Source organism: Cordyceps javanica, chromosome 3 (genome assembly GCF_051103115.1).
Source record: "Cordyceps javanica chromosome 3, complete sequence".
NCBI lineage: Eukaryota > Fungi > Ascomycota > Sordariomycetes > Hypocreales > Cordycipitaceae > Cordyceps > Cordyceps javanica.
The window spans coordinates 3109768-3137677 of record NC_139297.1 but is presented as its reverse complement, the minus strand read 5'-3'; the positions used below and the strand labels follow the sequence as shown (position 1 = coordinate 3137677).

Here is a 27910-nt window from a genome sequence, read left to right as displayed (position 1 = left end):
TCATCTCCGTCTCTTGCAAGAACCTAGTCAAACTTATAAACTCCGCTACCCCGTCTCCGGCGACTCCAGCCAGGCACATGCACGCCACCTCGCCTCTGGTTGGGCTGCTCTCACCCACCGCCTCACCCCATCCATCCATCCCATCATGCAACAAAGCTTCCGCGTATGAGCCATCATCATCCCTTACTTAATAAATCTCCGTCAGCGGCCCTGCCGATTGCTGCGCCTCGTAAATTCATGGTCCACCATTTTCTTTGTTTCTTGGTTCTTGCATTACACACTACTAATAGTTACCGTCTCACGTTACTACATCTCATTGCGTATGTCCTTGCTTGCTTGCTTACTTTGATTCTTCTTCTTCTTCATAAATGGCCGTTCTACATATGTTGTCCCATCCACTGCTATGCATTTTGAATGATATCCGGCAAAAGTGCAAAAACATGAGCGCCAAGAAATCACGTTGGCATGGCCTTCCTATCCACCATCACAGTCCCCCCGTGCTCACGCCCACATGCTTTGACGGGGCCCAGGCCTTTAGTTACCTGAGTCGTGATATGGATAGTCTCCCCGTGCCCTTGACCGTTGCTGGCAAGGACTGGCACAGCCTGTCACGATCTGCACTCGCATGTTAGTTCTCTCGCGTCAGTCACATCCAACCTCATCTTGTTACTCACCCAGTTCCTTCTCAAACACGATCGAAATGTCGTCGTGCTCTCCCGGCAGGTCCGGGAGATCCAGGCACACAAACGCCATGTCGTCCACATTCCCCTCCTTGTCTTCCGGTGGCCGCGGCAGCGGAAATTTCGCATCCACAAACTTGATTCCCGCCTTCCCGCCGCGCTGAAACGACTCATACACGTCCGTACCCTTGAGAACAAAGTTCATGCAGTGCCCGTGATGCCAGTTGTCGAAAAACGCCAGCAGCTGCATCTGCTTGTCTTCTTGCCGTACCACCTGCTTGTCTTCTTGTCGTACCACCTGGATTCGCGTCAGGCCTGCCTCCCACTTCTTATGGATGGGCACTACCATTCTGCGCCGGGCAATCGAAAACGTCGTCGCCATCGCGTCGAAAATCACCTCGTGCCCAGTAACCGCGAACTGAAACTCGTGCAGGTCCCTCAGGCTGTTGAACTCCAACGTCCGTATTGTCGGTTTCTGTCGCATCACCTGCAGCCCCCGGCTCATCTCTGCCGCCAACTCCTTGGGAACCTGCGCCTCCGAGATGGACACCGTCATGTCGTGCTGCGGCTGCCGGAGCATGCGAAATATCAAATTGTTGGAAACATCCAGCCGGAGTCGCATCTCGCCAGGAGCCACGTTGATTCGATCCGTCACCATGCCATTCTGGTATTCCAGCACCACCTTGAGTTTGTCTGACAGCACGGACGCCGGCTGCTCCCCGTTTGGCCCAAACTCGTCATTGATGATTTGCGCCGCCTTCCAGGGCATACGTTCAAATGGAAGTATACCCGTCGTCTCGCCAATTTTTTCTGATATTTGTAGGCTGCGTAGTGGCACATTGGCAAAGATCCGTTCGTCCACTTCCAGCGCAGTTCCCGTGATGAGCGAGTGAAATCGCACCCGCTCTTTTTCGTCGCTAAAGGTAAGCACCATCCGCCCCTTTTGTCGACTGCCCTCAAACTTGATGGACAGAGCCGGCGCATCGCCATCGCGGAAAAAGCCAAACTGTACCGGCAGCTGAGTCGGGTAATTATGCTGCACTCCGCTCAGTGTTCTCGTTCGTGGGCCGGTCACGGCCGCGACGCGGAACCCGGAGTGCCAGTTTCTTTGGCCGACGGGGCCGTTTTCTTTATATATCCTTTCGAACAGCGCCACCTCGCATTGCGCTACGGCGTCTTTGGGGAATACACGGGACTGCGGGTCGGAATCAATGTACTGGAATGAAGGCAACGTGTTTCGGAAAACCACCGTTTCGTCTGGTCGAGGTTTTAATGTCGACTGAACCCGGGCTCCGAAATCGTACATGTTCCACAGCACGCGGTAGTCCGTCTGCGACATCTGCACGGCCAGCAAGAACCCACGAGGCAGGCGTATCTCCAGAGTGCAGGTGTCGTTGCGCCAGCGCACATCTTCCCACACTGGGCCAGCGCCCCTTTTATCCTGTATCGCCAGTTGAACCACCCCGTTCTGGCTGGCAATGATGAACACAAGTCCGGTTTCCGTCTGCGGCCGCAGCATAGATAGGAAACAGGAAAAGTAGAATCGTTGTCCTTCTCTTCCCTGCTCCATCAAGAAACAATCTGCCGCAACGCGGCCGTAGCTGAAGAAATCTGCCATGTCGCCGAGCGGAAGTGCATTCAGGATCTGCAAGTTCGCAGTTGGCTTCTGGATAGCAGAAATGCCGGAGCCCCAGTCACCAGATAGCAACGCGTTCATATCTTGGCTCATAGCTGGGTATTCTAGCCAAATGGCTTTGTCGATGGTTGCCGGCAAAAATGGCTCCTCGGAAGGGAGAATATTGTTTCTCTTCATGGACATGGCCAACTTCTTTAGCGACGACATGAGTTGCTCCGTAGCAGCCAGAATTTCGGGGTCGGGGGGGAGTCGGCGAGATTGCGACGTTTCCGGGATGGCATGTTGGCACAACCAATATGACTTTGCCAAGTTGGCGTAGGCCTGCTGCTTGTCCAGCTCGTTTTGCATCTGAGCCTTTGCTGTGATTTTTGCGCTGGGCTGTTGCTCTCTGATCGCCTGTTCAAGACCCAGACGACCTTTTAGGAACCACCAAAGCCCAGCGCGACCCAGATCTCTCAACTCGCAGCTTTGTAGAGGTACAATTGTCTCCGCATGAAGGCGAAATAGCTCGTGGAGATGTGTCGTTCGGTGAACAAAAGTATCTAACGCCTCTGCACCTTCGCCACCTGTTACATCGTTAAGCCGTACGGAAGCCATGGTCGCCGCTAGAGGCCTCGTGTCCTCGTTCGGCGGGGGAAAGACTGACTGCGCCCCGGCTGGATGGGGGGATGGCAGCGACGGCGGATAGGTACTGGACGCCAGTGATGTAAGTGATGTCGCTGGGCTGTAGTCGAAGGATTTCTTCGGTGCGTAGCTGCTTGGGGGGGACTCGGCGATTGTCGTGGGCGGCGCCGTAGCAGGCGAAGCCGCGTCCTCCCAAGTGCCTTCGTAGGCAACACTAGAGTTACGCGCAGCTTTCGCGAACGCCTGACCCTCAGCTTTTCGCATCTGAGCCTTCTGGGTTTCGATAAAAGACCTTCGGTTCTCATCGGGGGTTGGATTTGCTAGGAGCCCGCTCGCAGCAGGCTTGCCAGGAATGTCGAGCTTAGGCAGTGTCGCAGGCGGAGGCGGCGACTCCCGCCACTTTGCAGGGTAATCGAGATCGCCGTTACTATCAGGGGCTTGCTCTAGAGAGTATACAGAGGAGTAGCCGGTCTGAGTTCTAGCTAGACGCTTTGGTCGGAAGATGTCGCCCGTGGGCGGAACAGGCACCCGTTGCTGGGGGACAGTAGCAGGAGGAGGGGGAGGCCGTGGCTGTGGGGATCGTGCCAATTTGGCGCGCGAGATTTCAACAGTTGGGATTTCGCATTCGTCTCCGCCTTCACCTATAACCTCTGGCCGGGCGTCGGAGAAGCGTATCAAGAGGCCCTTTTTGTTTGGTCGCGGTTTTCGAGGAGTGCTGGTGGCAGAGATATCGAGGTAGCCGGCGGCGACTGGACGGTTCAGCTGAGCTTGCTGGTTGACGGCAGCAGCTTGAGGGTATCGCGATATCGTGGTGTCGAGCTTTGGCAGCGTGGTTGGCGGGGGCGGGGGGGGATGCGTCACCTGCAAACTGTCGGAGCTGTGTAGAAAGGCGTCGACGTTGGTAGCATTAGTGGCATCTGAGAGCTTACGATCTTTGCTGCCAAAGAGCTTGCCCATGAGCCGGCCCCTTTTGGAGGACGCTTCATTTTCCATAGCTTGCTGTCTCACGATGCCACAGATTCATAAGTCCAGCTGTTGGGGGAGGAAGGAGATGCGCCGAGTAGCCTCGCCAGTTGCTGCGGCCAAGCAAAGGCAGAGGGGATGTTGGCAAAGGATGGCCGCAAAAAAAAAGTGACCGGCTGGTCTGGTGCACGTAGAGGGAGCGGCCAGTTCTACAAGTATCGTTTGATTGATGAAGCGTGTCTGCGGAATGGAGTGGTCGTCAGGGTACAGTGCGCGAGTGAGGTAGTGCACTGTGGTGTCGTAACAAGGACGGGCGACAGAGGGTACTTTGGCCTGCTGCCGTGGTGTGCTGCGCTCAGAAGTCACTCACTGGTTGAGCTAGGAAGGCGGCAACTGCCAAGTGAGAATGCGCCGACAGAGGGGCAGGAAGTTCCTAATGTATCACCACCAGGTATCGGGACGATCCCAAAAGGGTTCCTGCTTCGGCAAGTTTGATGACTTATAACGACTGCCTTTGTGGCTGCGCTGCCCATCGGTCGGCGCTTTCTGGGCAGGCTTCGAAGAGGTCGGCAACAGGAACAAGGGAAATGGTTTGGGGGAATGGAAACGAGAAAGAGGAGGAGGAAATGGATAATGGAGAATGGATGGAGACTACACAGAGAATGGCAAGGCAAGCCCACGCAGCGCCAGCCTGGTCTGATCAGCAATGAAGGGAGCCTGCCTGCAGCAACAACCAAAGTCAAGCCACCCGGAAACTGGTCGTGGCATGAGCTTCCATCAGAGCAGATAGCTCGGTGCAGGGGTTACAGGGCCAGGAAGACGACAAGACGAGAAAAGGGCAGCAGAAACAAGGCGCTGTCCCACTAAATACGGAGCACCAAGCCTCTCCGCGCTGTGGCTCTCAAGCCTTTGGATGTCTGTGAGTCTGTGACGTTGAGGCATGCCAGGACCCTTGAATGTAGTGGGTAAGTCCAAGGTAGATTCTCAGCCTCCCGTTGGACATGGTTGGTACATTGTGGCCCCGAGTCGCCTTGTTGGTGGGCGCTGCCAAGCACATCCTCATATAGCTGTCGGAGAATGATAATAGTAACTTGCCTAGGTAACGGTCAAGGATCTTCAAGTAACCCCCGCCTCGTGTCTACAGGAACTTTTTGCAGCATAACAAGAAAGTATACGAGACGAGTAACAAGACAACTGTACAATGTGGTGTTAAGCCCGCCCACACATGTGCATGAACGGACTGCTGCCTCTTTGTCCTGTTCACGACCCCCTGAGACATCCTTCCTCTGTGTTGTTGTTGTAACAGCACCTATCTACCTTGCCTACCTATGCAACGACTGCCTGATTTGGGTGCCTTTATCAGCTTATAGTGGACTTCGTAAAGCGCTAATCCGTGGAGCACCGCCTACCAGTAGCTCATGCCTCCCTCCCTCCTTATATTGACAGATCGCCCGTATTGTTACTGATACGCCAGGGAGGTTCGTCTGGTATTTAAAACCAGTCCTTTACTAATATTACTTGTGTGTGATTTACATTGTCCAATTCTGAGCGTGTCATGGCAATTGGCGGCCGCCCGGCAACCGCTGCCATCTCCTAAGTATTCCTACTGACACATTTACCCTGGCCACGAATACGATTTGAACGCGGCCGCACTTTCGGCGAACCCCATCGCGACCACCCAGGCCTCCTCCATCCAGCGGGTTCGATGGTGCGCCAGGCCACCCCCAAGTCGCTATTTCGGGTGCTGCCCCGCGATTCAACCTAGTTGACTTATTAGCTTGCTTCAAAATGTCCTTGAGCACCTACAATACGAGCGTGTTTGTGGTTTGTGGCGTAGTAGTCTGTCAAGGCGCTTGCGGCGCATGAACCCCTCTATTTATAACCTCGTGTCATTTTTCGTTCTTTGTTCGAATAGACGAGAGGCGACCGCTTTCTTACCGGCGTTTCCAAATTGCACACTTATCGCAGTCCGGAGCCAGATCAGCGCCTAATAAATCCTCGGTATACCGCTTTCGGCGGCCTACTAAGTAAGTATGTACCCGCTTGTCGCAGCTTACCCTGCATCGCCGTTTCGTACTTACTGAGCAGTAGTTGGAAGTATGCGATTTATTTGTTGGAGGGGGATATAAAATGATGATATGCGCAAGGCAGACCACTTCTGCTTTTTATGGATAGTGGTGTTTTGTCAGCACGACATTGTCTGCACATGCATACCGCGGAGGCTTCCTGTGTACTGGTAATTTCTCACTCGTGCCAGGCGCGAGGTTACGAATGTAACCAACTCACGGCCAACACCAAATTGGACGAGACACAACACGCGGAACTTTTCCATCAATGCCAACAAATATTGCACGACATATCCGTCCTACTATTCTGCCAGCTTCCAAGTAGGCAATGGGGCGCCTCTACCAGTAACATGTAATGCTTATTCGCAGCAGCATCAATCGCGATTAGATAAGGCGCCAGCAAAAATTATCCAGCGCCCACATCCCCGTCGCCACTGGTAGTCAATGTCCGCCCGCCCGCCCGCACTCACCTAGCAATCGCAAACCAACCACTGGAGGCATGTGGCTGCGCAGAATCATGGCAGACGCAGTAAAGAAAGTCCCCATACCCGCCAAAGGCGTTGATTACCGTGGTAAAGTTGTCCTGGCGCCCATGGTTCGCTCAGGAGAGCTGCCATCGCGACTCCTGGCGCTCAAGTACGGTGCGGATCTAGTCTGGGGTATGTAATACATAACTGCATGGCTGATTCCGATTTTTGCAAGCACAACCGCTAATGAGATATTTCCTTTGCACTTCAGGCCCCGAGACCATCGACCGCGCCATCATCGGTACTACGCGCACTGTCAATCAGCAGACAGGATGCATCGAATGGTGCCGCGTACAGTCGCACGGCCTAAAAGAACCCCCGCCCGATGCGAAAACGAGCGTCATTTACGCCATGGACCCTGTCAAGGAGGACAAGAAGCTCGTTTTTCAGATGGGCACGGCCGATCCGGACCTTGCCGTGCAGGCAGCTCGCCTCATTGCGGGCGATGTAGCTGGCATCGACGTCAACGCTGGCTGCCCGAAGCCCTTCAGTACCAGCGGCGGCATGGGTGCGGCGCTCCTTCGCACGCCCGACAAGCTCGTCGCTATCCTCGAGGCTCTCGTGAAGAACATTGCCCCGGAATACAACATTGGCATCAGCGTGAAAATCCGCATTCTCGAGACGGCGGCCGAGACGGAAACACTCGTCCGTAGGCTCGTCGCCACGGGTATCACAGGTCTCACGGTGCATTGCCGCACGACGCCCATGCGCCCGCGCGAGCGCGCTATCCGCGGCCAGCTGCGCATGGTGGCTGATGTCTGCCACGAGGCTGGCATCGCCTGCCTCATGAATGGCGACGTTGGATCCAAGGATGAGGGCTTGCGCCTGGCCGCCGAATTTGGTGCTGATGGTGCCATGATTGCTACTGCGGCGGAAACGAACCCTAGCTGCTTCCGCACCGCGGCTGATGGCGGCCTGCTGCCCTGGCGCGAGGTCGTTGCCGAGTACGTCGCAATGGCGATTGCCGTCAACAACAAGTTCGGCAACACAAAGTACCTGCTGGCGCAGATGGTACCCGGCAAGGAGGCCGCACACAAGGCCGTCACCAAGGCGCGCTCATACGTGGACGTGTGTGAGGGCCTAGGCCTCCCGCACCTTCTAGACCGGGCTCGCGTGCTTGACGAGCTGCGCGGTCTCGGCCAGCCCACAGAGAAGCAAAAGCTGCAGGCGGCTCAGAAGGCCGCGCAGTCGACGAATGCCAGCGCGCTCGCCGCAGGCGGACAGATGGGCCAGGCACGCGCATTATCCAAGCAGAAGAAGTCGCTGTCTGATCGCCAGCACTCGACCTCAGCCTCGGACCAGGATAAAGCCCGCGTAGCCTCTGCCGCCTAAAGCGAATCGTGCCTGGATCTAAAAAAAATCGATTTGTAGAGGCTGGCAGCTCTCTTAGGAAGAGTGCCTTGAAATTACACGAGCGAGAAGCGTTTTTATTTTCTGCATGTCATGGAGTTAACAGGATAGATCAATAGGACCGACAAAGAAACGGTGGGTTTATGGCTCAGAATATAGGTAGACATTGGTTTGAAGATGCAGCTGTAGTTGCTCGAACATATCAAAATCCCAGGAAATAGGGCTGAACAACTTTCAATAGAACCGAAAGAGAACATTTCATCACATGGACGACAACAACTGAAAATGTGTCGCAAGTAATGTCTTTCGTCATTGTTGAACAAATAAAATATGTAATCTTGCTACATCATCTATGCTAGTTCTTGATGTGATGGTACAATCAGTTGCCAACCATTCATTTGGCATTCTCCGTTTTATTCAAAATTATGCAGTGTCCGTTGTATTTTTTTGCGGTCGTTGCCACGCCCTTCTCATTCTTCATTTGCCCTGCTTGACCCAGCCCTCGACGATTTCTCTGGCATCCGTCACCTTGTCGTCGACGTAGCGCGCGCCGAGGCGGGCGTGGACCCTGGCGAAGCTGGCGCCCTTTTCGAGGCCCTCGCGGATCTGGAGGTGGGTGTCGCGGACGACGGGGAAGCGCTGCTCGTAGGTCCAGGTGAGGTCGGCGACGTTGCGCATCGTCACGGGCAGGACGGCCCAGCCGGCGCCGATGCCGAACGCGAGGGGCACGGTGGCGCGCAGGAGCACGTTGCGGTTGCGGGTGACGATGCTGCCCGCCATGGCGGCGACGAGCACGTAGATGGCACCGGGCATCAGCTTCTCGCCCGACTCCCGCGCGGGCGCCAGCGAGGCGAGCGTCTTGGTGAAGGACTGCTCCAGCCCGAACGCGCAGTCCATGGTCTCGTTGACCTTGTCCTCCGCAGCAACGGCGTACCGGTACAGCGCCAGACGGGCCTTGCCAATCTGCACGGCCAGCTGGTCGGTGGGCGTAGGCCCGCGCGGCTTCTTGACCACCACCGGGCCGCTGTCGGCGCTGTCGCTGTCGAGAGCCTTGTCGCTGCTGCCGCTGATGATATCTCGCTCGGGCTCGGTAGTTTGGGGCACGGATTTCGGGGCCGAAGAGGGCGATGGTAAGGCCTCAAAGTCGTCGTAGATGGGTTTCCTCTGCGAGGGCTTATGCGTTAGCGACGAGGCGCGGGTTTTCGCGGGTTGCCAGCCAATGCCGCCCAGCAATTGACAACCCTAGTCATATAGCATCCAAAGCTGTCCAACAGACGGCAGCTTCTTTTTATAATCGTACCTTGTCTACGGCGGGTGCCTCCGCCAGAGCCGTTGCGGGCATGAGGGCCACACCAGCAAGGGCAGCAGCCGCCAGACCGCGCTGGTGACGAGGATCAGCTCAATGGGTTCGAAATAAAGAGTGAGAACTCAATTGAGTCGAATGTGAAAGAACTCACCCTTTGCAAAAAGACTCGAGCAGCCATTGTTGGTTGTGGAAAATGATGAACGTGACTTGGCTTGGTTAGCAAGGTTAGCAACAGGGCGTCATTTCTGGGCCGGTTGTGTAGCAAAGTCGTCGGCGCGAGCACATTGTCCGCTTTCCGGTGTCTCCCGCCTTGGGCGGCGGCCGGCACAAGCTTGCCAGTTTGGTTTGAGCTCGGAAAGAGGAATTTCAGCTAATCCGAGGCAAGTGTGGCTAGTGAAGTGTGGCGTAGGGAATGAGGCTAGTGAGCCTCAGGCCAGTGTAAGTGTGGTTGTTCACGTTATTTTTAAGAAAAATAAAATAAAATATCATTTACATTCTAGTAAAACAATATTGATTCCAAAGTTTAGTCAAATACTTTTATCATGAAATATGAAAACTTCTCAATTCTCCCCCACAATAAGCAATAATCTCGGTAGCAGGCTTGTGTGTATGGGCTCGACAGCCATTTTGTCAAGGTAGACTCGTATCCTGGTTCATGCAAATGTCACCGTCGGCCACATTTCATCACAGAAGTATCCCACTCTTTGCCAAAGGACAACGTCTGGCCGCGACGGCGAGCCGCAGAACATCTCCGACAGGATTCCGCTGGCTATGGTGGGGACCGAGCCGTCTCTGGCCGGCTGCATCGGGTTCTCCCGATGCACACGGATCCAAGCTACCATGCCCTTCAGAGGCAGACTATGGCAATGATTTATTATCATCATGCGCTTCTGCTACAGTGAATGATAATGGTTAGGATAACTACTGCAAAACTCAAACATCACTGCAATGGCTCACCCCTTCGTGGCCAACTCCCACATCCTACATCGTGCCTTCGCGGCCAAACCTGAGCGGATTGTCGGCACTAACGGCATTCGCTTGATTCTTGAATCTGGTCAAGAAATTTTGGATGCCTCGGCCGGGCCGTCTGTTTCTTGCCTAGGTCACTCACGACCCGATGTTGCAGAAGTCGTGGCCAAGCAATTCAGAGAAGTACCATATGTTTACTCTGGTTCACGTTTCACCTCGACGGCAACGGAGGAGCTGGCAACTCACCTGCTCAAAGATCATCCAGGCGGCCTGACAAAAGCCATATTTGTAAACTCGGGCAGTGAGGCAACAGACGCTGCTCTGAAGCTTGCATTTCAGTATTGGCGTGAAGCCGGCCAGTCGCAGAAGCGCTTTGTGATCGCTCGCAAACAGAGCTATCATGGCAACACTATTGGTGCGCTTTGTGTGTCAGGGCACGACTCTCGACGAGCGCTATATAATGACTGGATGTCGACAAATGTACGCTTCGTGGACCCTTGTTTTGCTTACCGGTTCAAGCACCCCGGAGAGTCTGAAGATGAATACGTGCAGCGCCTCTCGGACCAACTAGAGGCCCGGATCCTGGAACTTGGGCCAGAGAACGTGGCTGCATTCATTGCGGAAACTGTTAGTGGTACCACTCTGGGCTGTGCGATACCTTCCAAGGGCTACTTCGTTGCGGTTCGCGCACTCTGTGACAAGTACAATATCTTGCTCATTTTAGACGAGGTGAGTTGACAAGGTCGCTGTCATCCGAAAAAACAGAACACATGTAGCTAATCCCTTGCTTTTTTTTTGTAGATAATGTGTGGCATGGGAAAGACTGGCACCATGCATGCATGGCAACAGGAAGGAATCCGCGGACCCGACATTCAAACCATTGGTAAGGCACTCGGTGGCGGGTTTATCCCTCTTTCGGGAGTGTTGCTTCACCAGAAGATATTTGATACACTTGAAAAGGGATCTGGTGCTCTGGCTCATGGGCATACATTCCAGGTGAGTACTTTCCCCTGGGAAGGGCGGCATCTGCTTGTCCATGTCGCATTGTTATCTGATCTCCCCTGAATAGGCCCATCCTGCAGCTTGTGCCGCAGCGCTCTGCGTGCAAAAGGTCATTGAAAAGGAACAACTGATTGAAAAGGTTGCGACCATGGGGGATATCCTCGGTCAACTGCTACGGAAAGAGGTTGGCCCGCTTCCTCTTGTGGGCGACATCCGCGGCCGTGGTCTCTTCTGGTCTGTCGAGTTCATGATGCATGAACCCAGTCGTATTCCACCTCCTCGCGAAGCCAAATTCTGCGACCGCGTTGTGAATCGGGCTTTGGAACTAGGACTAAATATTCTCGGGAATTTGGGTGTGACGGGCGAGGTGTACGTGGACCACGTCATCATCTGCCCCCCCTACATCGTCACTGAAGAGGAGCTGTGTGAGATTGTCAGGCTTCTTGCTCATGCGATAGCGGATGTGAGCAAGGAAGTAACTGCTTGGGTCACGGGCGGCTCCAAGTCGGAGATGAAGACTGCCGCTCCTCTGCCTGCAGCCATGACGAATGGCCATCATTTGAATGTTGTCAACGGGCGCGAAAATTAAGATTGGCAAGAGGCATCGGAATTCAAAATTGTTAAGACTTGGAACAAGAATACTCAAACTTAATGAAATGGCATCAAATATCGAATATTGGTATCTTTTTATTCATCATCGTTGCTACCTACAGGACGATGACGAAGTGCTTTCACAACTACAATGTAGCGTGTGGGTATTATAGATGTTGATGTGCGTCTCAGATTATGGTGACAGGAACTGTGTCACATGTTGAATTCGATGAAAAGAGCCTCATGTATCAACGTATGCACTGAAAATATCTTTGTCTTTCATGATCTATCGTAGACTTCTGATCGTGCTATGATTAAACCCTCACCCCCCCATCTGCCTTGTAGTGACATCAAACTTCATGCTTCAAATCTATCTCACAAATTGATCGGCGTAGTCGGCTCCCAGACCGACCTCTTCGTAATGTTTTCTCGCCAACTGTAGCTTGCTAAAGACATCCTCCACGCCTACAGGGTTGCCATCTGGGTCGACGTAAATGTAAGCGCCTGTGACGTGGAACAATGTTGCCATTTCTTTGACATCGTCGGGCACGTGAAGAGTGTGAATATCGCCCGGAGGCTCGAAAGCGTAACCGCCTTCAGTGGCCCACCATGGGTGCTCGAGATAATGCCAGCGTCCGCGGAGAACGACAGCGTGAACAGGTCCTGCGTGGCGATGCCTCGACAGAATGCCGGACTTTCGCACACGCAGTATATTCACAAAGTAGCCCTGCGAGACGCTAAAGCACAACGGCCTGAACCAGACGCCAGGGCTTTGAGGGACCCATAACCGCTCGTCGCACTCCAAATCCATGATTCCAGGCTGGACAAGGTCCTCAAGAACATTCGGAAGAGGAGCGCCTCGGTAAGGAACAGCAGCCTGGTCGTAGGTCTGCGCTTTTTTGGAAAGTCCTGTTTCTGCGGCCGCCTCAGGGGTGGCTGGTTTTTCCGAAAGACCTGGTGCCATGGTGAAATCTGTAAACAGGTGCTGTGTTGCAAGAAACGATAGAAGGTAGTTTGAAAGATAGGATGCTCCAATATGAAAGCGGCGCTCGTGATTACAACCTTGAGAGTACTTGAGTCTATCTTAATTTATGGCGCATTTAAGTCGCTTTCAGGCTATAATGCCCTTCACCAAGAATCGCAAGCCGAGTCTCACCTTTGACTGCTCCCGTCGCTATCGCTCAGAGCCGGCGGGATCCGGTCAGATGCCGACCGGACTGGGGCACTGGGCGTCGGGATGGTATCGGCTTTTCCGAAACTTGGCTTGAGGAGCATGTGCGCGAGCCCGCGCTAGGGGCAGACAGTGAAAAGCTGCCATTCAAAGTATTTACTTTGATTGTCATGTACTTAGATAGGATTCTGTAACAGGAGACACAGGAATGAGAAAATTGCGAGGAAATTACGATGATAATGTGAGGGAATACGAGGAAGAAGAAATACGAGGAAGACCTCCAAATTTGATCGCTGTAATTTTTTTCATCAACGTTTTATAGACTTTGGGCTTTTTCTCCAACGTGCTGGTTGCCATTGGACTAGTCTTTTCTGTCTCCTCCACATCCGCATCGTCAGTGTTGGACTGAAGAACCAGTGTAAGAATTACATTACGAGCGTAGTGTTTTAGTCCATCTGATTCAATCCGGGGAAGAGAACCATCTAGAACACATTGTGAACACTGACCAGTCAGTGGGACCAGCATACTACGTATGGTTCGCAGGCGTATTGACCCATATGTCTCCATCTGTATCTATAGATTATAGGAGCATACTCCATACCTGGGGAAAAGTCTGACTCAGTGGACTCTTGGCTGCACTGGTCTGGAAAGACAACTATTGCCCGTTTTGCATCAGTGACTCCTCATCAAGTCCTGCTGCCATGGACAATTGCTATGGGACGGAGAAATTCATTCAAGTAATTGAAATACTTACAATCTGTATTACTGCACGTATTACCAGACCCTCAATAAGAACACTGGACAGGGGTGCTAGGCCGTAAAAGGCCGCCTAATTATAAGTAGCCAGTTGCATGTCAGCTTGTAGCTAGTCGGTGCTAATAACTGACGGATGGTCTTGATTTCAGTTAGGGTCAACCGTCCATAAGCTCACAGGACTACAATATCCCATTGAGTTGATTTGATGCTCAAGATGGAAAATTCATTGCCAAGCAAACAAAGTAAATAGAGAATATGGATTCGAATTGCAGGCGCCATCGTTCACGTGCGCCACCGGCATTGACCGGGCGTGCGCCAAAGCGTTCCAGCCACTACCCCATCTGCTCAACCACCAGTTTTCTCCATCACCGGCTGCCTTTACTATTTCGTCCGATATTTGCTGTAGACAGAGCATTCGATTCCTTCAGAGCAAGGCAATTACACGTCGATAGAATCGTCGGGAAGCCGTCGCTCCCTCTACCGCCAGAGCACGGTAGAACAGCAACAAGCGGCCTTGGATGGAGATGCCTCCACAGCCGGCGAGCCCCGGTTTGGGTCCTCTACCACCGGGTCGAACAGGTCATGCTTGTGCGCAGTGCCGTCACAGGTGAGAAAGATTGCCCAGGAAGCAGCAGAGATGGCGGCCGCCTACTAAATGAGTTTTTCAACAGAAAGCAAAAGTGCGGCGGGCTCACGCACAGCATCAAGTGCAGACCCTGTACCAACCGTCGGGTGAAGTGTAGCTTTCAGGATGAGGTGATGGACCTGCGCGAAAATCCATATTTGCGGATGAGAGCGCCTACGTCGGACCTGGCCGGGGCGGAGGAAACTTGCGTGAATGAATTTGCCGCATCTTCCAATTCTATCGCACTAATACCGTCCCTATCGGGGAGAGGCAGAGAAGACCGCCCTGTTTCACGATCTGGGCTTGTAGATGGGGAATCTACACTGACAAACACCGAACTCTTAAGACATCTTCAATCTCTGACAGAAAAGTGCGCTTTCCATGATATATCGTTGCTTCGACTGAGCTACCATGAGCTAACAGTTGACATTAGGGTCGCTGACCTGGACAGACGATTGGGCTTCGCTCAAAGTGAAGATGATCCCACCACAATCAGAAATAGCAACAACCAAAATGAGAGAAATGACAGCGATCACAATAGCAACATCTCCATCAATTCATCTTCCCGAACGCATAATGCTTTCCCGCTCTCTGCACAACCCATACCGCCCCGGCAACCAGAGCAGCATTATCCGTCCCCTCCTCTCATCACGTAAGTATATTGTGCAATACTATTTTCATAAACTCAATGCGCTTCTGTATTTGGGGAGCTGGCGTCTCCCTCCTATCCCACATATAACTGACAATGTCTCTCTTTCCAGCTCACCAGGCGCAATCATGACCGAAGGACCGCTGAAAACGCTAAACAGTTTTCAAACAAACAACCCGGTGGAATCCGAGGTGCATGATCCAATATCGCAGAAGTTGTTGACACAGGGTGAAGCTTATGTCATTTTCAAACTGTGTGTAATCTTGATCTGTGTTCTATTGCCCCTTTCTAGGCCAAAGTGGCTGAAGTAGGATACTAATTGGTTTAGTTTTTTCACCCACGGGCACCCGAATGCGCCGTTTCTGGATGTAGATTTAGACTCTGATACGGATCGTGTCCGGACGAGTAGCACTTTGCTCTTCTTGGCCATCCTTTCCGTCGGCGCTCGTTTCTGGGGTGCTTCGTCCAAGTAAGTCTCCTTCTCGCATTCTCTCTCGGTTTCGCACCATCTCACAAAAGCAGGTCCTCGCTTTGGCTTCATCCCCGGTATTCCGAGTTAGTCCGCTTGCTGGACGCTGAAATGATGCGCGTGACCCTGCGTCCGAGGCAAGAGGATCACCAGCTTGAAACTGTGCAGGCGCTCATGCTGTGCGCCCATTGGATGCCGTTGGACATCTCCGCCGATCGGAAGCAGCATCAGTCTCGGTTCTCGGAAGCGGGCGCCTGGCATTGCCTAGGCTTGGCCATTCGATGGGCCACATCACTCGCATTGGACAGGAATTGCCATTTCAATTTTCTGCAACCCAACGCAGTGGAAGCAACGAGGATGGATGTGCGGCGGTTTCGAACCATGCTGTATCTCACAGAGAGTGATCATTAGTACGTGCCAGAACAAGTCTCGGGTTCGGCCCCCGTTTCGTCGGTCTTATGCTTACCTCGCCCAGCCTCGCTCTCTCGGCCCGGCGTCCTTCGCATCTTAATCCCGAGTTGTTGAGTGGCGCCGTTGCGGGATTCCTGCGTTCCCGATTCGTACAGCCTACCGATATGCGCCTTGCATCTCTATTTCAGGTTGCCTACAGCGCTCACTTCACCAACTGCCGACCAACAACGATTGAGAGCGTCGAAGCTTTTGACAGAGACGTCCAGATAGTGGAAAGGCAATTCTTGTCTGAGCAAGGCAGCCATTTAACCGATAGCATGAGCCAGCACTTCCCCTTTACCTCACTGCGATGGTATCGGCTGTCTTATACCTGTACTTTCCTCGACAATATCGAACAGCATCAAAGGCAAGGCAAAGCGCTAATGTGGGCAATTGAGTGGGCAAGCCAAATTCTTGTCCATCTGTCCGTGCCGCCCTCTTGCGAAACGATAGATGCATTCATGACTCCTTCGCAATTGGAGCCTGATTCTGGCGTCGTCAGTCTCATGTCATTTGCTATTGATCATTATTATGTTGTCATATCTTATGCGTCCTTTTTTCTTGTCAATAGCTGGCTAAGAAATTTTATCGATTGTGAGCATGCACACTTACTTTGCTTATATCGAACACAGTCTAAAGGTATGGCACACTGACAAAAAGTTCTTTCGTGTAGTAAACCTCCGCTCCAATATGCAGCAAACAGACGTTTCCTTGGGCCAAGAGAGATCTAGCTCCTTGCTATACCGCCTGGTCGACCTTGCTGCTCGCACGCTGGAGGCGTCTAGCCCACCGGATGGGCATCTCGCACGTCGATATGTGCCTCTACTTCGCGGCATGGCAGATTTGATACTGGTTGACAACACGCAGACGCAAGAGCCAAGTGTCGACTCCAGCACACTGGCGGCAGATATTAATATGTTGGAACATTCACAAAACACGATGGGAGAGGACCTATGGGAGATGTGGCAACAGGCAGGCTTGGAGCCGATTAATTGGCAAATGACAGATCTGGGACCCTGAGAAAAGTGAAATATGATTCAATGAAAAGCCCTCACTTTCGACAGTGACTACTCTAAAATGACACCTTGCTGCGGGAATCTTGAATCAGCGCATCTGAACCACTCCGCCTCGGACCCGAAAATACACTGCTATTCTTAGCTGTCAAAGGATGGCCGCATCGATGCGTTCTTTGAGACTGCTGCTTCACTCGGCCACCTTGTTATTTACACGCTTACTTTCAACCAGCTGTGCAAGCTTGATCTGCGTTAGCAGAGACAGCTCGTCGTAGACGTTCCACTCATCAACAATCTTTCCATTTTTGTAATGGTAGTGCGTCATGCCCATGACTTGTAGCCTCTGGCCCTTTGGCTGACCCAGCTCATTCAGGATGCCGTGACCGAGGAAATGACCTTCAATGATCCAACGCACCGCCACCTTGACTCCCCCCTCGTCGCACGGATTGGAGCAAATGTGCTGTGGTGTGTAGACGCCGTCGGGTATCGAGCCGAGGAGAGCAAGATGCTGGTGGAGGACAGCCGCAGAGCCGTACAGTTCGACCATTTTGGGACCGTGGTACTGAGCGTTCTTTGCATACACTTTGTTGATTTGACCAAACATACGCCTGTTCCAGACCTCGTGTAGCCATGAGAGAGTTTCTGCCTCAACATCGTTCTCAGCAATAGACGTGTCGACCTCGGATTCGGGAAGCTGCTGTCCAATGATGCGGCGATTTTCACCTATGTCGACGGATTCTAGGTTCCTATCGAAGAGACCCTTGGCTGCCTCAAGCGCCAATGTGTGGGGGTCAAGGCCGAGTTGCTTCACGATCGCCATGTTATCCGCGACAACCCATTCGCGATAGATTTTGTTCTTGTAGATCATGCAGTCTGCGATGGTCCTCGATGTGAAGGTCTTGCCGGTGGGAGGACCAAAATGGCCGTATTGCGTGTGCCGACCATGGCCTGTGACAAGATGCGAAGTGTAGAACCCTTTCTTATCGTTACCGCTCCAGAGGACCTGAGTAGCCATACCGCGACGCTCAGGAAAAGAGACCAATCGCTGGATAGTGTCGCGGACGATTGTTTCCCGGTCGTAGATGGTGCCCATTGTGCCGTAGAGAATACAGTTGTGTGTGTAGTGCGTATAGATCAGACCAATGTCGCGTTCGTCCCAAATCTTATGAGTACATCGGACAATGTAGTCAACAATGTCTGTGTAGCATTCGTCAAAGCCGTCCATGGACTGAGCTCTTTTTCGGTCTGAAGGCGCTACTTCAGCATAGTCGTTGCGCTCGACTTGAAGTACGACGCCATCGGAGTTATCGTCAGCAGTGCCATGACTGGGAGATTGCACATCAGGAGAGTGATTTCCATTTGCGAGAGATCCTTTCTGCATGGCGAGCGACAAATTTTCCATTTTACTAGTGGTAGACATGTTGATAGGCGGAGTGAGATGATGGAGAGTAGTGGTAAGACTGCTACTGAAACGACGCAAGAAGTTTTTATGAAGCAGAACAGGCCTTATTATTATCTCAGCGATGGAAATGTACTTCAGCTTGGTGGATTAGGACCGCTACGGCTGGAAACTCGCACAGTATCGAGACGGCTTGTTGCGGGGTTGCAGCATGGTGCCTGTCGGAAGCGCCGAGTGTAATAGGGGTCCCAGGATACGTTGCCGGTTCCCGATGCGGAGAATATGGAGATAATGGGATACTAGGGAGGTAATCGCAGGGTTCTGTAAAGCGTTTGAGGTTCCAGCGTCTTTCGGTGAGCCGGCGAACCGAAGGCGGCATCGGCTTCTGCCGATGGGACCGTCCCGCCAGTCCGCTGCGGGTAGGCGTTGGACGTATTTGGTTGTCACCGGAAAGTACTATCTCAAGTGGAGGATAACAGATCGGTGAATCAGTAAAAAAAAAAGAAAAAAAAAAGAAAAAAATAGCAAGTCGCGCAAAATCGTATCTTCAGCCTCGCATGGGAAGTTCGCGACGTACTTGATGTGTGTAGATACGAACCTGACAAGCACATTGGAGATATCATGCGCTACTACCGTAGGTGTGTTACTCGGTATGTTGACAAGTGACAAGTAGGCCACGCCGTACTGGAGTATTCAAATCGATAGCTTAAAGTTCTTTATTCGAAGTTATGTGACCGAAAGCAACAATTACTCTCAACTATCATCAGCCCGACTCTCTAGGGACAACAACCCACGCTGAACTCAATACATTTGTTTATCTCTCATCTCGACTGGCAAGAAAACCATGAGAATGGCCGAGAGCCAGATACCACCAGCGCCGAGCCAGAGCACTCCAGATGCTCCCGCAGCGATGTACTTTTGGCCCGCAATAGGAGCAATAATACCTGCGATGCGGCCCAGGGACGAAAGCATACCACTCGCGCTGGCACGATACGTCGTGTCGAAGAGCTCCGGAGCTGAGGCGTACAAAACGGAATTGAAATATGTCTGCATGATATACTCGAATGCGTTGAGGCCGACGAATCCCGCGGTATTCCTGACCTGAGTATACATGGCCATGGCCAAGCCCTGCAGGGTGGCGGAAACAACCAGCGACCATTTTCTTCCCAGCAACGGCATCTGGACGGAGAATAGAGCAATAACTGCGCCCAATATTCCTGGCAAGTAGATATAAACGTACTGCAGATATGTATCCGATACACTGTTTGCACCATCGTCGACGTGGTTGCGGAGCAGAATGATGGGTAGAAAAGCGCCGGCCAGATTGAAGGACCAGTAGTTGCCCTGCTCTTGTTAGCATAGTACACAAATGAAGCAAGAGTCGGAGTTCACATGCCATGTAAGCAAGTGTCAGAAGAACAAAAATGAACGAACTGCGCTTAGTGGAAAAGAGACCGCGAAGAAAGCCTAGGCTCGTCACTGCGCGAACAATTATGCCTCTGGCATCCGATGGCCTAGCCTTCTCTGCCGCCACAACGCCCATAGAACGGTCAATGTCTCGAAAATCTTCGATGGTCACCGTGGGAGCAGTCGCTCCGTTGAACCTGGCGATCTTGTCGAGGACCACGATAGCATCTTGCTCACGACCCTTGGCCACGAGAAACTTGGGTGACTCGTGAAATCTAAATAACAAGTAGCGAGCAAGAAATATGGAAAGGGTGATGGACCCGATAACAATGACCAAGTATCTCCATCCCATGTTGCTCGAGACCGTGCAGCAAGCTTCACCAGCACCGACAGCAACGCAGGCTGGCAGAGTTGCATCGCACCTATACTTGGCGGCAGTGCCGTAGGCAATGACTGAAGCAACGACTACGCCAATCGGCTGAAACATGCTCAGCAGAGAAACGAGATATCTCTTACTGGGAGGCATGAACTCCAAGGCGATTGTGGCATTGATCGGGATGTTGCCGCCAAGCCCTATACAAGCAAGGAAGTAGATGCCGCAGATGGCACCATAGTTGAACTTGACGGCGGCCTGCGGGAACTATTAGCGGGCTGGAAGCCTCTGTCTCTTTGGAGGGGAAGAGATTCGACATACAAGTAGCATGCCAAACACGCATGTAATAAGACAGGTGATGCTGAAAACCCACTTTCGGCCGATCTTGTCACTGGTGATGCCAAAGGTGAATGCGCCCACACTGAGCTCTCAATGTGTTAGTCTCGGTGCCGCGAGAGGGTGGGTGACAGAAGATGGTTTTGCCTACGCTAGTCCAGCATTGCCACATGTGAACATGAGCCCTTGCCTTTCGGCAGAAACATTCATCTCTTGGCTAGGAAGAACAGTCAGTAAAACCGGGCAGAAAACGAAGTTGTCACTGACGGCCTGTAAGTGGCAGCGGCGCGACTAACAAGATGGCTGTGGCCATTAGGATAATGCCCTGAGCCCATGTCAAGTCAAGAAAGTATCCGAATCCACACAGTAGCCATATACATTTCTGGTATTTGCCGAATCCGAGCTTGTCGAGTTCACTAATTGAGAATAAGAGCGAGAGAGAGAGAGAGAGTTAATGCAAGAACTTGCTTGTCCACGGTGGGCAGACGTACTCGTTGATCAAGGCTGCTTTTCGCTCAAAATGTGTAAGCTGGTGACTGTCTGCTCCCTGCGATTTGTCTTGCAAGCTGCCGCCTTTTGAAGGGCGCTCAATTGTCTCAGAGAGGATGATATCAGAGGAATGGGATTCCACCATGCTCGACGCTTTGTCCGCCGTCATCTTTGAAGGTGTAGTAGGCATTTGACAGAGAGGCACATGTGTCGGCCAAGCCAAGATGCCGCTGCTGGTTTTTATAAAATGTAACTGCCTTTCATCTCCGAAAAAACCTGGATGATATCTGGAAATTTAATAAACCCCGGATCTTGGCTCACAGATCCCCATTTTACTCCAGCTCGCGGTATGGAGTATTGGCCCACCCCCAGACAACAGCATCGGGAGAAGCCGACTGGCGTCGGCGAAGCCGTCAATCACCGCTTTAGCCTGGTATCAGAGCCACCAATCGGCTGCGACACATTACAGCTATCCATGCTAATCAAGTGTCAGTTTGCGGCTCTCTTATCATATTGCGTTCAGTAGTCCTCTTGGGCGTGCCGGCCACAGCATTACTGTCGTATGAGCTACTTACAAACAAGACGAGATCAAGGCGTGGCTTGAACAGTTCTGAATATTAGCCCGTACTTCAAAGTTTCCCAAGCATATCAGAGTACGCCAAAATGCACAGCGCTGCTGAAGACCCCGCCGGGCCCGAATGGGCCAAGATTGCGGTCCAGAAGAGAGCGCAACGAGATGCGGCCATACCTGCGGAATGGCATCTGCCACCTGGGCTGATCTTTGAGGACCGGCTAAATATTACAAGGGCTCCGGTAGAGTCCGGTATACTTTCTCCACGCGAGATTGAGATTACAGAAACCGACGCGGCGACGTTGGTGCCAAAGCTAGCCGCGAGGGAGTACACTTCATACGAGGTGAGGCTGACCAGAATAGCGATCGCCTCTCCGAAAAGAACCTTCATTTGCTGATTATACATGATATAGGTAACTCTTGCATTCTGCAAAAGAGCTGCTATCGCGCAGCAACTTGTAAGCTGCTACTGAGAATCTATCAACGCCGGTCGAGGCCCCGGTCGGTAACTGACACTCATAGTCAGGTCAACTGCCTATCTGAGATATTCTTCGATGCTGCATTAGAATCTGCAAAACAGGTAGATGCAGACTATAGAGTATCCGGAGTAGTACGCGGTCCGCTGCACGGCCTGCCCGTCTCACTCAAAGATTGCTTCAAAGTTGCTGGTACAGATGCGACGATCGGTTGCACGGCATTTGCCAATGATCCAACGCTGGATTCAGAAGAGAGTGAAATTACCAAGATTATGCGACAGAGCGGTGCGATACTATTCTGCAAAACAAATGTCCCACTGGCGCTCATGTCTGGTGAGGTAAGTGACGGCTCAATCTCAGCCAGGATAAGGTATGAAAAGTGGCCTGACAAGTCGTAGACTTTCAATGCCATGTATGGGTATACCAGCAATCCGTATAATCGAGACCTTTCTAGCGGAGGCTCTTCCGGGGGCGAAAGCGCGTTGCTGGCGCTACGAGGATCTCCTCTGGGCGTCGGCACGGATATTGGAGGCTCTATTCGTACGTGACGCACGGCATGGAAAATGAAATGATATCAGCTGATGGGTGCCAGGAATACCTGCTTCATTTTGCGGACTGTACTCGTTAAAACCATCCTTTGGCCGATTTCCCACTTATGGGCTGAGGGACGCCTTGGAAGGACTGGAGGCCATTCGAGGTGTTGTCGGGCCAATGTCAACTTCATTAGCTGACTTGGAGCTCTGGAGCAGATCTGTGGCCCAAACAGAACCCTGGAAGAGTTCAGATCCGGACTGCTTGCGCATGCCATGGCGTGATGTGAAAGTGCCGGAGAAGCTTTGTTTTGGTCAGTCTTCCTGTGGTGCTTCAGGCGCTGCAAGATCCTAGAAGCTTCATTTTAACACGGCGCAGGAATACTGCTCGACGATGGGATTGTCAGACCACTTCCACCGGTGACCCGAGCGCTGCTCCAAACAAAAGAGGCGTTGGAAAGGGTCGGTCATACAGTTATCGAGTTTCACGTGTGAGTTTTTGCTGCGCCCCATGTACATCTTTCCAAGTCCTTTGGGGATGCGCCGAAATGCTAAAGGCAATTTTGTCCACAGTGACGATCCACTCCATCTAGACGGGATAAAACCCGCGTTATATCAGAGCGCCACTGCTGGCGCAATAAATAAGATCATCAGCCGGACGCAGGAGCCGTGGCCAAGAGGGTACGAGGGACTTGCACGGTTGGTGGAGAAGGGCAGCAGCAGCAGCAGCAGCAGCAGCCGCCGCGCGTGCGACGGAGAGCGACCTGACAGGCCGGACGATGATGGCTGCACCACAGTTTCTCAGCTTTGGGAGGCTCAGGCGAAACGCACGGTGTTCGCCAAGCGCATGTTGACGGCGTGGGCGGAAACGGAGCGGAGGACGGGCACAGGTCGGGACATGGACGCGCTGCTCACGCCCACCACACCGTGGCCAGCCTCGAAGAAGCAAGTCATTACCCAGAAATTTGTATGCGGCCGAGGAGCTATGCTTACAATACCATAGACACGAGTTCTCATATGACAGCTATACAAGTATGTGGAATGTACTGGACTACTGCGCGACGACTATTCCAGTCACGCGGGTTTCTCCAGACAAGGATGCGAAGCCACGATACGAACCGCGGAGTACCTTGGAAGCGAAAATCTGGCAAGAGTGTAAGTTCATGTCAACACTCCACCACAAGTCAAACAACCAGTCATCATTTCTGATAATGGAGCAGATCTGCCAGAGAGCATGACAGACTGCCCCGTCAGTGTACAGCTCATCGGACGACGACTGAGCGAAGAGTACTTGTTGAAGGTGACCAAGGAGTGTGACGAGGCAATTAAAAAGTATTGTCAGTAATAGAACCTGGTTAGCGGTTGTTGAGATTATTGGAAAAAAAATGCATCTGGTGTATCCAAGGCACAAACAGACAGGCTTGGACCCTGTTGTACTTGCAGCGGCACTCAGTAGTAACTTGGTAAGTGGGCACGAGGCAAAGTTAGATTCTTGGCCATCGAGAGGAATTTCTGGTGGCAGAAACACGACAAGCCGCCAAGGATGACCCTTTGAAATAATGCCTGCATTTTTCAACTGCTATACTGGTAGATAGCTGCAAGTATAGAAATGCTGTGGTGATGCTGCAGCCGTGTTGCTACTGTGGCTGCCTCCTAGTGAAGGTCTGGCTGTTAATTGGTGGAAAGGCCGATTCATCGACTAGTTTGGCCAAAGCTTCTTGTGACAGTTGTGATCAGTGCAACTTGGGCGTGCCAAGCACGCTGAATACTTAGGAGAAAATAAAAATAAAAAAAAGCCTACGAAACTCGAGCCCTGTTCCTGACGAACGGGTGCCCACCTTTTCCCCCCTGCAAGCTGACCCATGCCTGCGCCTTGACGCCATTCGAGACAAATTAGGGAAACGTTCACGGACGTTGACGCGGTGCGCTCAGCCCGCCCTGGATTTAAGATTCAGGTCACCAAAATTGTCTTCTAGTTTTTTTTTTTTTTGGTTCTCCTGTGTTTACGCATCCCGAGGCATTTTGAGCTGTTTCATGAGTAGCTCGACTTTTGCTTCTTGTTTCTGTCGCGCACATTGTTAAGTCACTTTACTCGGCAGGTTTTTCAATTTTTCGTCTTCTTTTTTTTTTTTTCCTAGTCAAGACTCGCCGTGTGAAACGCATTGACTTACACTATAAAGACGCTCTCGCGTGGCAATGACTCTGTTGACCCACGGAAGGGTGCCGTGGGGGTCTGTGTTCGGCCAAGGGGGCACAGAGCCCCCATGCTGCTGCGCTTTCTGGAGTTCAGGTGAATATATTCCACACGAATCCCGCGGTCAATGCTGATGACCTCTTGGCCGCTTGTTGGAAAGAGAGCCCCCCCCCTTCCCCCTCTCATGGCACCGCTCAGGCGGCGCGGCCAAGCTTGTGCTGAACTGGATCAGCCGGCTCCCTCGGGAAGTGGCACACTTCATCACGTCTAGGAAATATTCCCGTTCATGCACGGCAGAAATAGATGACGCTACAGTCCAAACCTTTTGTCCTCACCGTCGCGCCCCCCCTCCCCGGTGGGCTTGCCTCGCCGGTTCCTGTAGATGAGCCTGAAACGAACTCCACGCACCACGCTCCATGCTGGGAAACAATCAGCTGTGATAGCACCCTTGTTTCTATTTCCGCTCTAGGCAGAGGACAGGGCATCTGCCAAGTGGGCAGCATGTTTATGCGAGATTGGTGACGATGCGCTACGCTGGTGAACCTAAATGGGCATGTCCGTGTTTTTCCACGCAGTCGAGCGGTTTTGTTGCTATAATTATGCGATGGACCCCGTGTGACGATCAAAAGCCGGACAAGTGTCAAGTAAAACCATGCAGCCATCAACATAATACGAAGTGTATTGCCCTGTTCCGTCATCATCGTCGTCGTCTCTATTCGCTTCCTTTCTGTTGGTCTTGGGCTTCTAACCCTTCGCGTCTGCTAGCACCATGGGCTGGCCCGCCGGCTTGCTGCTTGCACTCTCGGCCAGTCTGGTGGCAGGTGAGGAGGGCCTCTCCAGTGGCAAAACCCAAAATGGCCTAATTGGATACGGCATCCGACTGTACGAGCCGGCATGTGCTCACGCGTGCTGGGATACCATCGCTTACATGACCAACTGCACGGCCAACATGGCGATAGCAGAGTTCCTCAACCCCGACATCGCAGGACCGGACAGGAACATCAGCAAATCGACTGTCGAAGACGCGCAGCCCTACTGCAATGCAGAATACGAGCCATATCTGGAAACGCTGGCGTGGTGTATACACCAAGAATGCAAGGACGAATCCGAACTCGACCTGGAGCGGTTCTGGTGGGGTGAGGGCCCAGGCAAGGACAACAGCTCGATTGAGACGTATTCTCAAATCTGGGCACGAGTACAAAACACCAAGATGCGTCCCATCAACCAGCACGCAACCCTAAACTACACCGCCACGGTGCCCCATGACCAGTGGAAGCCCAACTACGACAACATTGTGAGTCTGACGAGGATAGAGATTACACACGAACGATATGCCTTGATCCTGTTTCTGTCGTGCGCCTTGATACCCATCGGATTATCGCTGGTTCGTTTCCTTCCCTGGCCAGCCGTTTTCGTATCGCGATTCCACGCCCACGTCATCGACCCCCCATTGATCGGCTCGCGGCAAAATCAACTCATTGGCGAAGTCTTCATGATGCCGACCCGGGGCCAGGCCTTGTTCATCGCGTACATCTGGATCATCAACATCGTCCTCTCGGGAACGGGGTACTGGTTCCTGCCGGGCAGCTACTGGTACAAGAACGACGCGCACCAGGAGCTGACGCACGTCGCCAACCGCCTGGGGATGCTGTCCTTTGCCAACATTCCGCTCCTCGTCCTCTTTGCCGGCCGCAACAACATCCTCCTCTGGCTGACCAACTGGCCTCGCACCACCTTCTTGATGATGCACCGCTGGATCGCCGTCATCTGCATGCTCGAGGCGGTCCTCCACACCTTCATGTTCTTTTACGCCTACTCGGTCAGCTGGTACGCCATGACCATGAGCGTGCTCATCACCCAGGGCTACTGGCTCTGGGGTGCCGTGGGCGTGGCGTGCCTCATGGTGCTCGTCGTCACGGCCGTGCAGCCGCTGCGCCGGCGCGCCTACGAGCTCTTCGTCGTCATCCACATTGTCCTGTCGCTGCTGGTGGTCGCGGGATGCTACCAGCACGTTGTGCTGCGCTACGGACGGCAGAGAGGGTTCGAGACGTGGATGTACGTGGCGGTCGCGATATGGGGCTTTGACAGGAGCGTGCGCCTCGTCCGCGCGCTGAGGAGGGGAGTCAAGAAGGCCTACATCAGCCCCGTCGACGCCGACTACATGCGCGTCGACATCCCGGGCGTCAGCGCCCGCGGCCACGTCTACCTGCACTTTCCCACCATCAGCAGGTGGCGCGTGTGGGAGAGCCACCCGTTCTCCGTCGCGGGAAGCAGCTGCCACAACACCAACCAGTTCGGATACAGCCTGGACCTGGACAAGGCGAGCTGGCCGCCGGTCGGCTCGGCGCTGTCGACGCCGACGCACATGGCGACCTCTTCGTGGCGGCCCGCGACGGCGAAGCGCCGGACCGGCGTCACGCTCTTCATCAAGAAGCAGAGGGGCCTCACGGCCAGGCTCGGGGCGCTCAACACGGGCGACGTGGGGATCCCGGTCCTGATGGAAGGGTCGTACAACGAGGAGGTGACGTTCCTGCAGGAGAACCACCTGGAGCCGACGCCCGACTACCAAAACATCATCTGCTTCGCGGGCGGCGTCGGCATCACGGGCGTGCTGCCGTTCCTCGACAAGTTTGGCGGGCTGACGAGCCACGGGTCCAAGCGGCTGTTCTGGACGGTGCGCAGCATGCCGCTGGTGTACGCCGTCGAGGACATGCTCGGCGCCTACGCCGGCGCGCAGGGGTCGGAGCGCCGCTGGGGCGACATTGACGTCAGCATCTCGTTTGGCCGCTTCAGCATCCGCAGCGCGCTGCGTGAGCACCTGGACTGGGTCTCCGGCGGCACCATCGTGGTCGTGTGCGGCCCGGCCGGCATGGCGGACCAGGTGCGGATGCTGGTGACGAGCCTGGCGGCAGACCCGGAGCGGAAACAGAAGCCCCTCAAGCTCATCGTTGAGAGTTTTGCATGGTAGGGGGGGTCGTACGGTCAAGCCTCGGTCTACCGCCTTGGGTTGGGCCAAGAGAGGTGACGGCCAACAGATGCATTACACGCATTTCATCACATTGCGTTTTCCCTGCATCTTGTCTCTCTTTGACATGTTCTTTTCTTTTTTTTTCCTTCTTGTACTCTATCTTTTTCCCTGTCACCATCAATCGTTCATGGTTACAGGCAATCATCAGTCAGCGGGGTCATGGCATGCATAGTAGAACAACATATCGTGGTATACACAGAACACATTAATATATAGTAAAGATGATTAGAATAATTACCCAAGACAAAAGCCGTCCCAAA

The 27910-nt window shown here is 53.1% G+C and overlaps 9 protein-coding genes across 9 annotated transcripts; 4 read left to right on the top strand and 5 right to left on the bottom strand.

Moving 5' to 3' along the window:
- Nucleotides 1-538: 538 nt before the first annotated feature.
- On the bottom strand, nucleotides 539-3933 carry V2A60_005144 (uncharacterized protein; the record flags this gene model as incomplete). Its single annotated transcript, XM_083256457.1, has 2 exons — nucleotides 539-615; nucleotides 675-3933. The coding sequence occupies 2 exons, from the start codon at nucleotides 3931-3933 to the stop codon at nucleotides 539-541; spliced, it is 3336 nt and encodes a 1111-aa protein (XP_083112583.1).
- Nucleotides 3934-6486: 2553 nt separating this feature from the next.
- V2A60_005143 (tRNA-dihydrouridine(20) synthase (NAD(+))) lies at nucleotides 6487-7828 on the top strand (the record flags this gene model as incomplete). Its single annotated transcript, XM_083256456.1, has 2 exons — nucleotides 6487-6628; nucleotides 6708-7828. The coding sequence occupies 2 exons, from the start codon at nucleotides 6487-6489 to the stop codon at nucleotides 7826-7828; spliced, it is 1263 nt and encodes a 420-aa protein (XP_083112582.1).
- Nucleotides 7829-8323: 495 nt separating this feature from the next.
- V2A60_005142 (apolipo protein O-domain-containing protein) lies at nucleotides 8324-9330 on the bottom strand (the record flags this gene model as incomplete). Its single annotated transcript, XM_083256455.1, has 3 exons — nucleotides 8324-9010; nucleotides 9147-9227; nucleotides 9304-9330. The coding sequence occupies 3 exons, from the start codon at nucleotides 9328-9330 to the stop codon at nucleotides 8324-8326; spliced, it is 795 nt and encodes a 264-aa protein (XP_083112581.1).
- A 770-nt stretch (nucleotides 9331-10100) lies between these two features.
- Nucleotides 10101-11712, top strand: V2A60_005141 (uncharacterized protein; the record flags this gene model as incomplete). The annotated part of the gene is made up of 3 exons (XM_083256454.1): nucleotides 10101-10850; nucleotides 10923-11117; nucleotides 11191-11712. The coding sequence occupies 3 exons, from the start codon at nucleotides 10101-10103 to the stop codon at nucleotides 11710-11712; spliced, it is 1467 nt and encodes a 488-aa protein (XP_083112580.1).
- A 372-nt stretch (nucleotides 11713-12084) lies between these two features.
- On the bottom strand, nucleotides 12085-12678 carry V2A60_005140 (2,4'-dihydroxyacetophenone dioxygenase family protein; the record flags this gene model as incomplete). The annotated part of the gene is made up of 1 exon (XM_083256453.1): nucleotides 12085-12678. The coding sequence occupies one exon, from the start codon at nucleotides 12676-12678 to the stop codon at nucleotides 12085-12087; it is 594 nt and encodes a 197-aa protein (XP_083112579.1).
- Nucleotides 12679-17037: 4359 nt separating this feature from the next.
- Nucleotides 17038-18267, bottom strand: V2A60_005139 (nuclear transport factor 2 family protein; the record flags this gene model as incomplete). Its single annotated transcript, XM_083256452.1, has 1 exon — nucleotides 17038-18267. The coding sequence occupies one exon, from the start codon at nucleotides 18265-18267 to the stop codon at nucleotides 17038-17040; it is 1230 nt and encodes a 409-aa protein (XP_083112578.1).
- Nucleotides 18268-19047: 780 nt separating this feature from the next.
- Nucleotides 19048-21020, bottom strand: V2A60_005138 (uncharacterized protein; the record flags this gene model as incomplete). The annotated part of the gene is made up of 6 exons (XM_083256451.1): nucleotides 19048-19590; nucleotides 19736-20284; nucleotides 20348-20447; nucleotides 20514-20579; nucleotides 20659-20778; nucleotides 20854-21020. 6 exons carry the CDS (start codon nucleotides 21018-21020, stop codon nucleotides 19048-19050), a joined length of 1545 nt encoding a protein of 514 aa, XP_083112577.1.
- Nucleotides 21021-21514: 494 nt separating this feature from the next.
- Nucleotides 21515-23431, top strand: V2A60_005137 (uncharacterized protein; the record flags this gene model as incomplete). The annotated part of the gene is made up of 7 exons (XM_083256450.1): nucleotides 21515-21766; nucleotides 21836-21880; nucleotides 21949-22236; nucleotides 22297-22438; nucleotides 22491-22742; nucleotides 22808-22919; nucleotides 23002-23431. The coding sequence occupies 7 exons, from the start codon at nucleotides 21515-21517 to the stop codon at nucleotides 23429-23431; spliced, it is 1521 nt and encodes a 506-aa protein (XP_083112576.1).
- A 1960-nt stretch (nucleotides 23432-25391) lies between these two features.
- Nucleotides 25392-27590, top strand: V2A60_005136 (ferric reductase family protein; the record flags this gene model as incomplete). Its single annotated transcript, XM_083256449.1, has 1 exon — nucleotides 25392-27590. The coding sequence occupies one exon, from the start codon at nucleotides 25392-25394 to the stop codon at nucleotides 27588-27590; it is 2199 nt and encodes a 732-aa protein (XP_083112575.1).
- Between the last annotated feature and the right edge of the window lie 320 nt (nucleotides 27591-27910).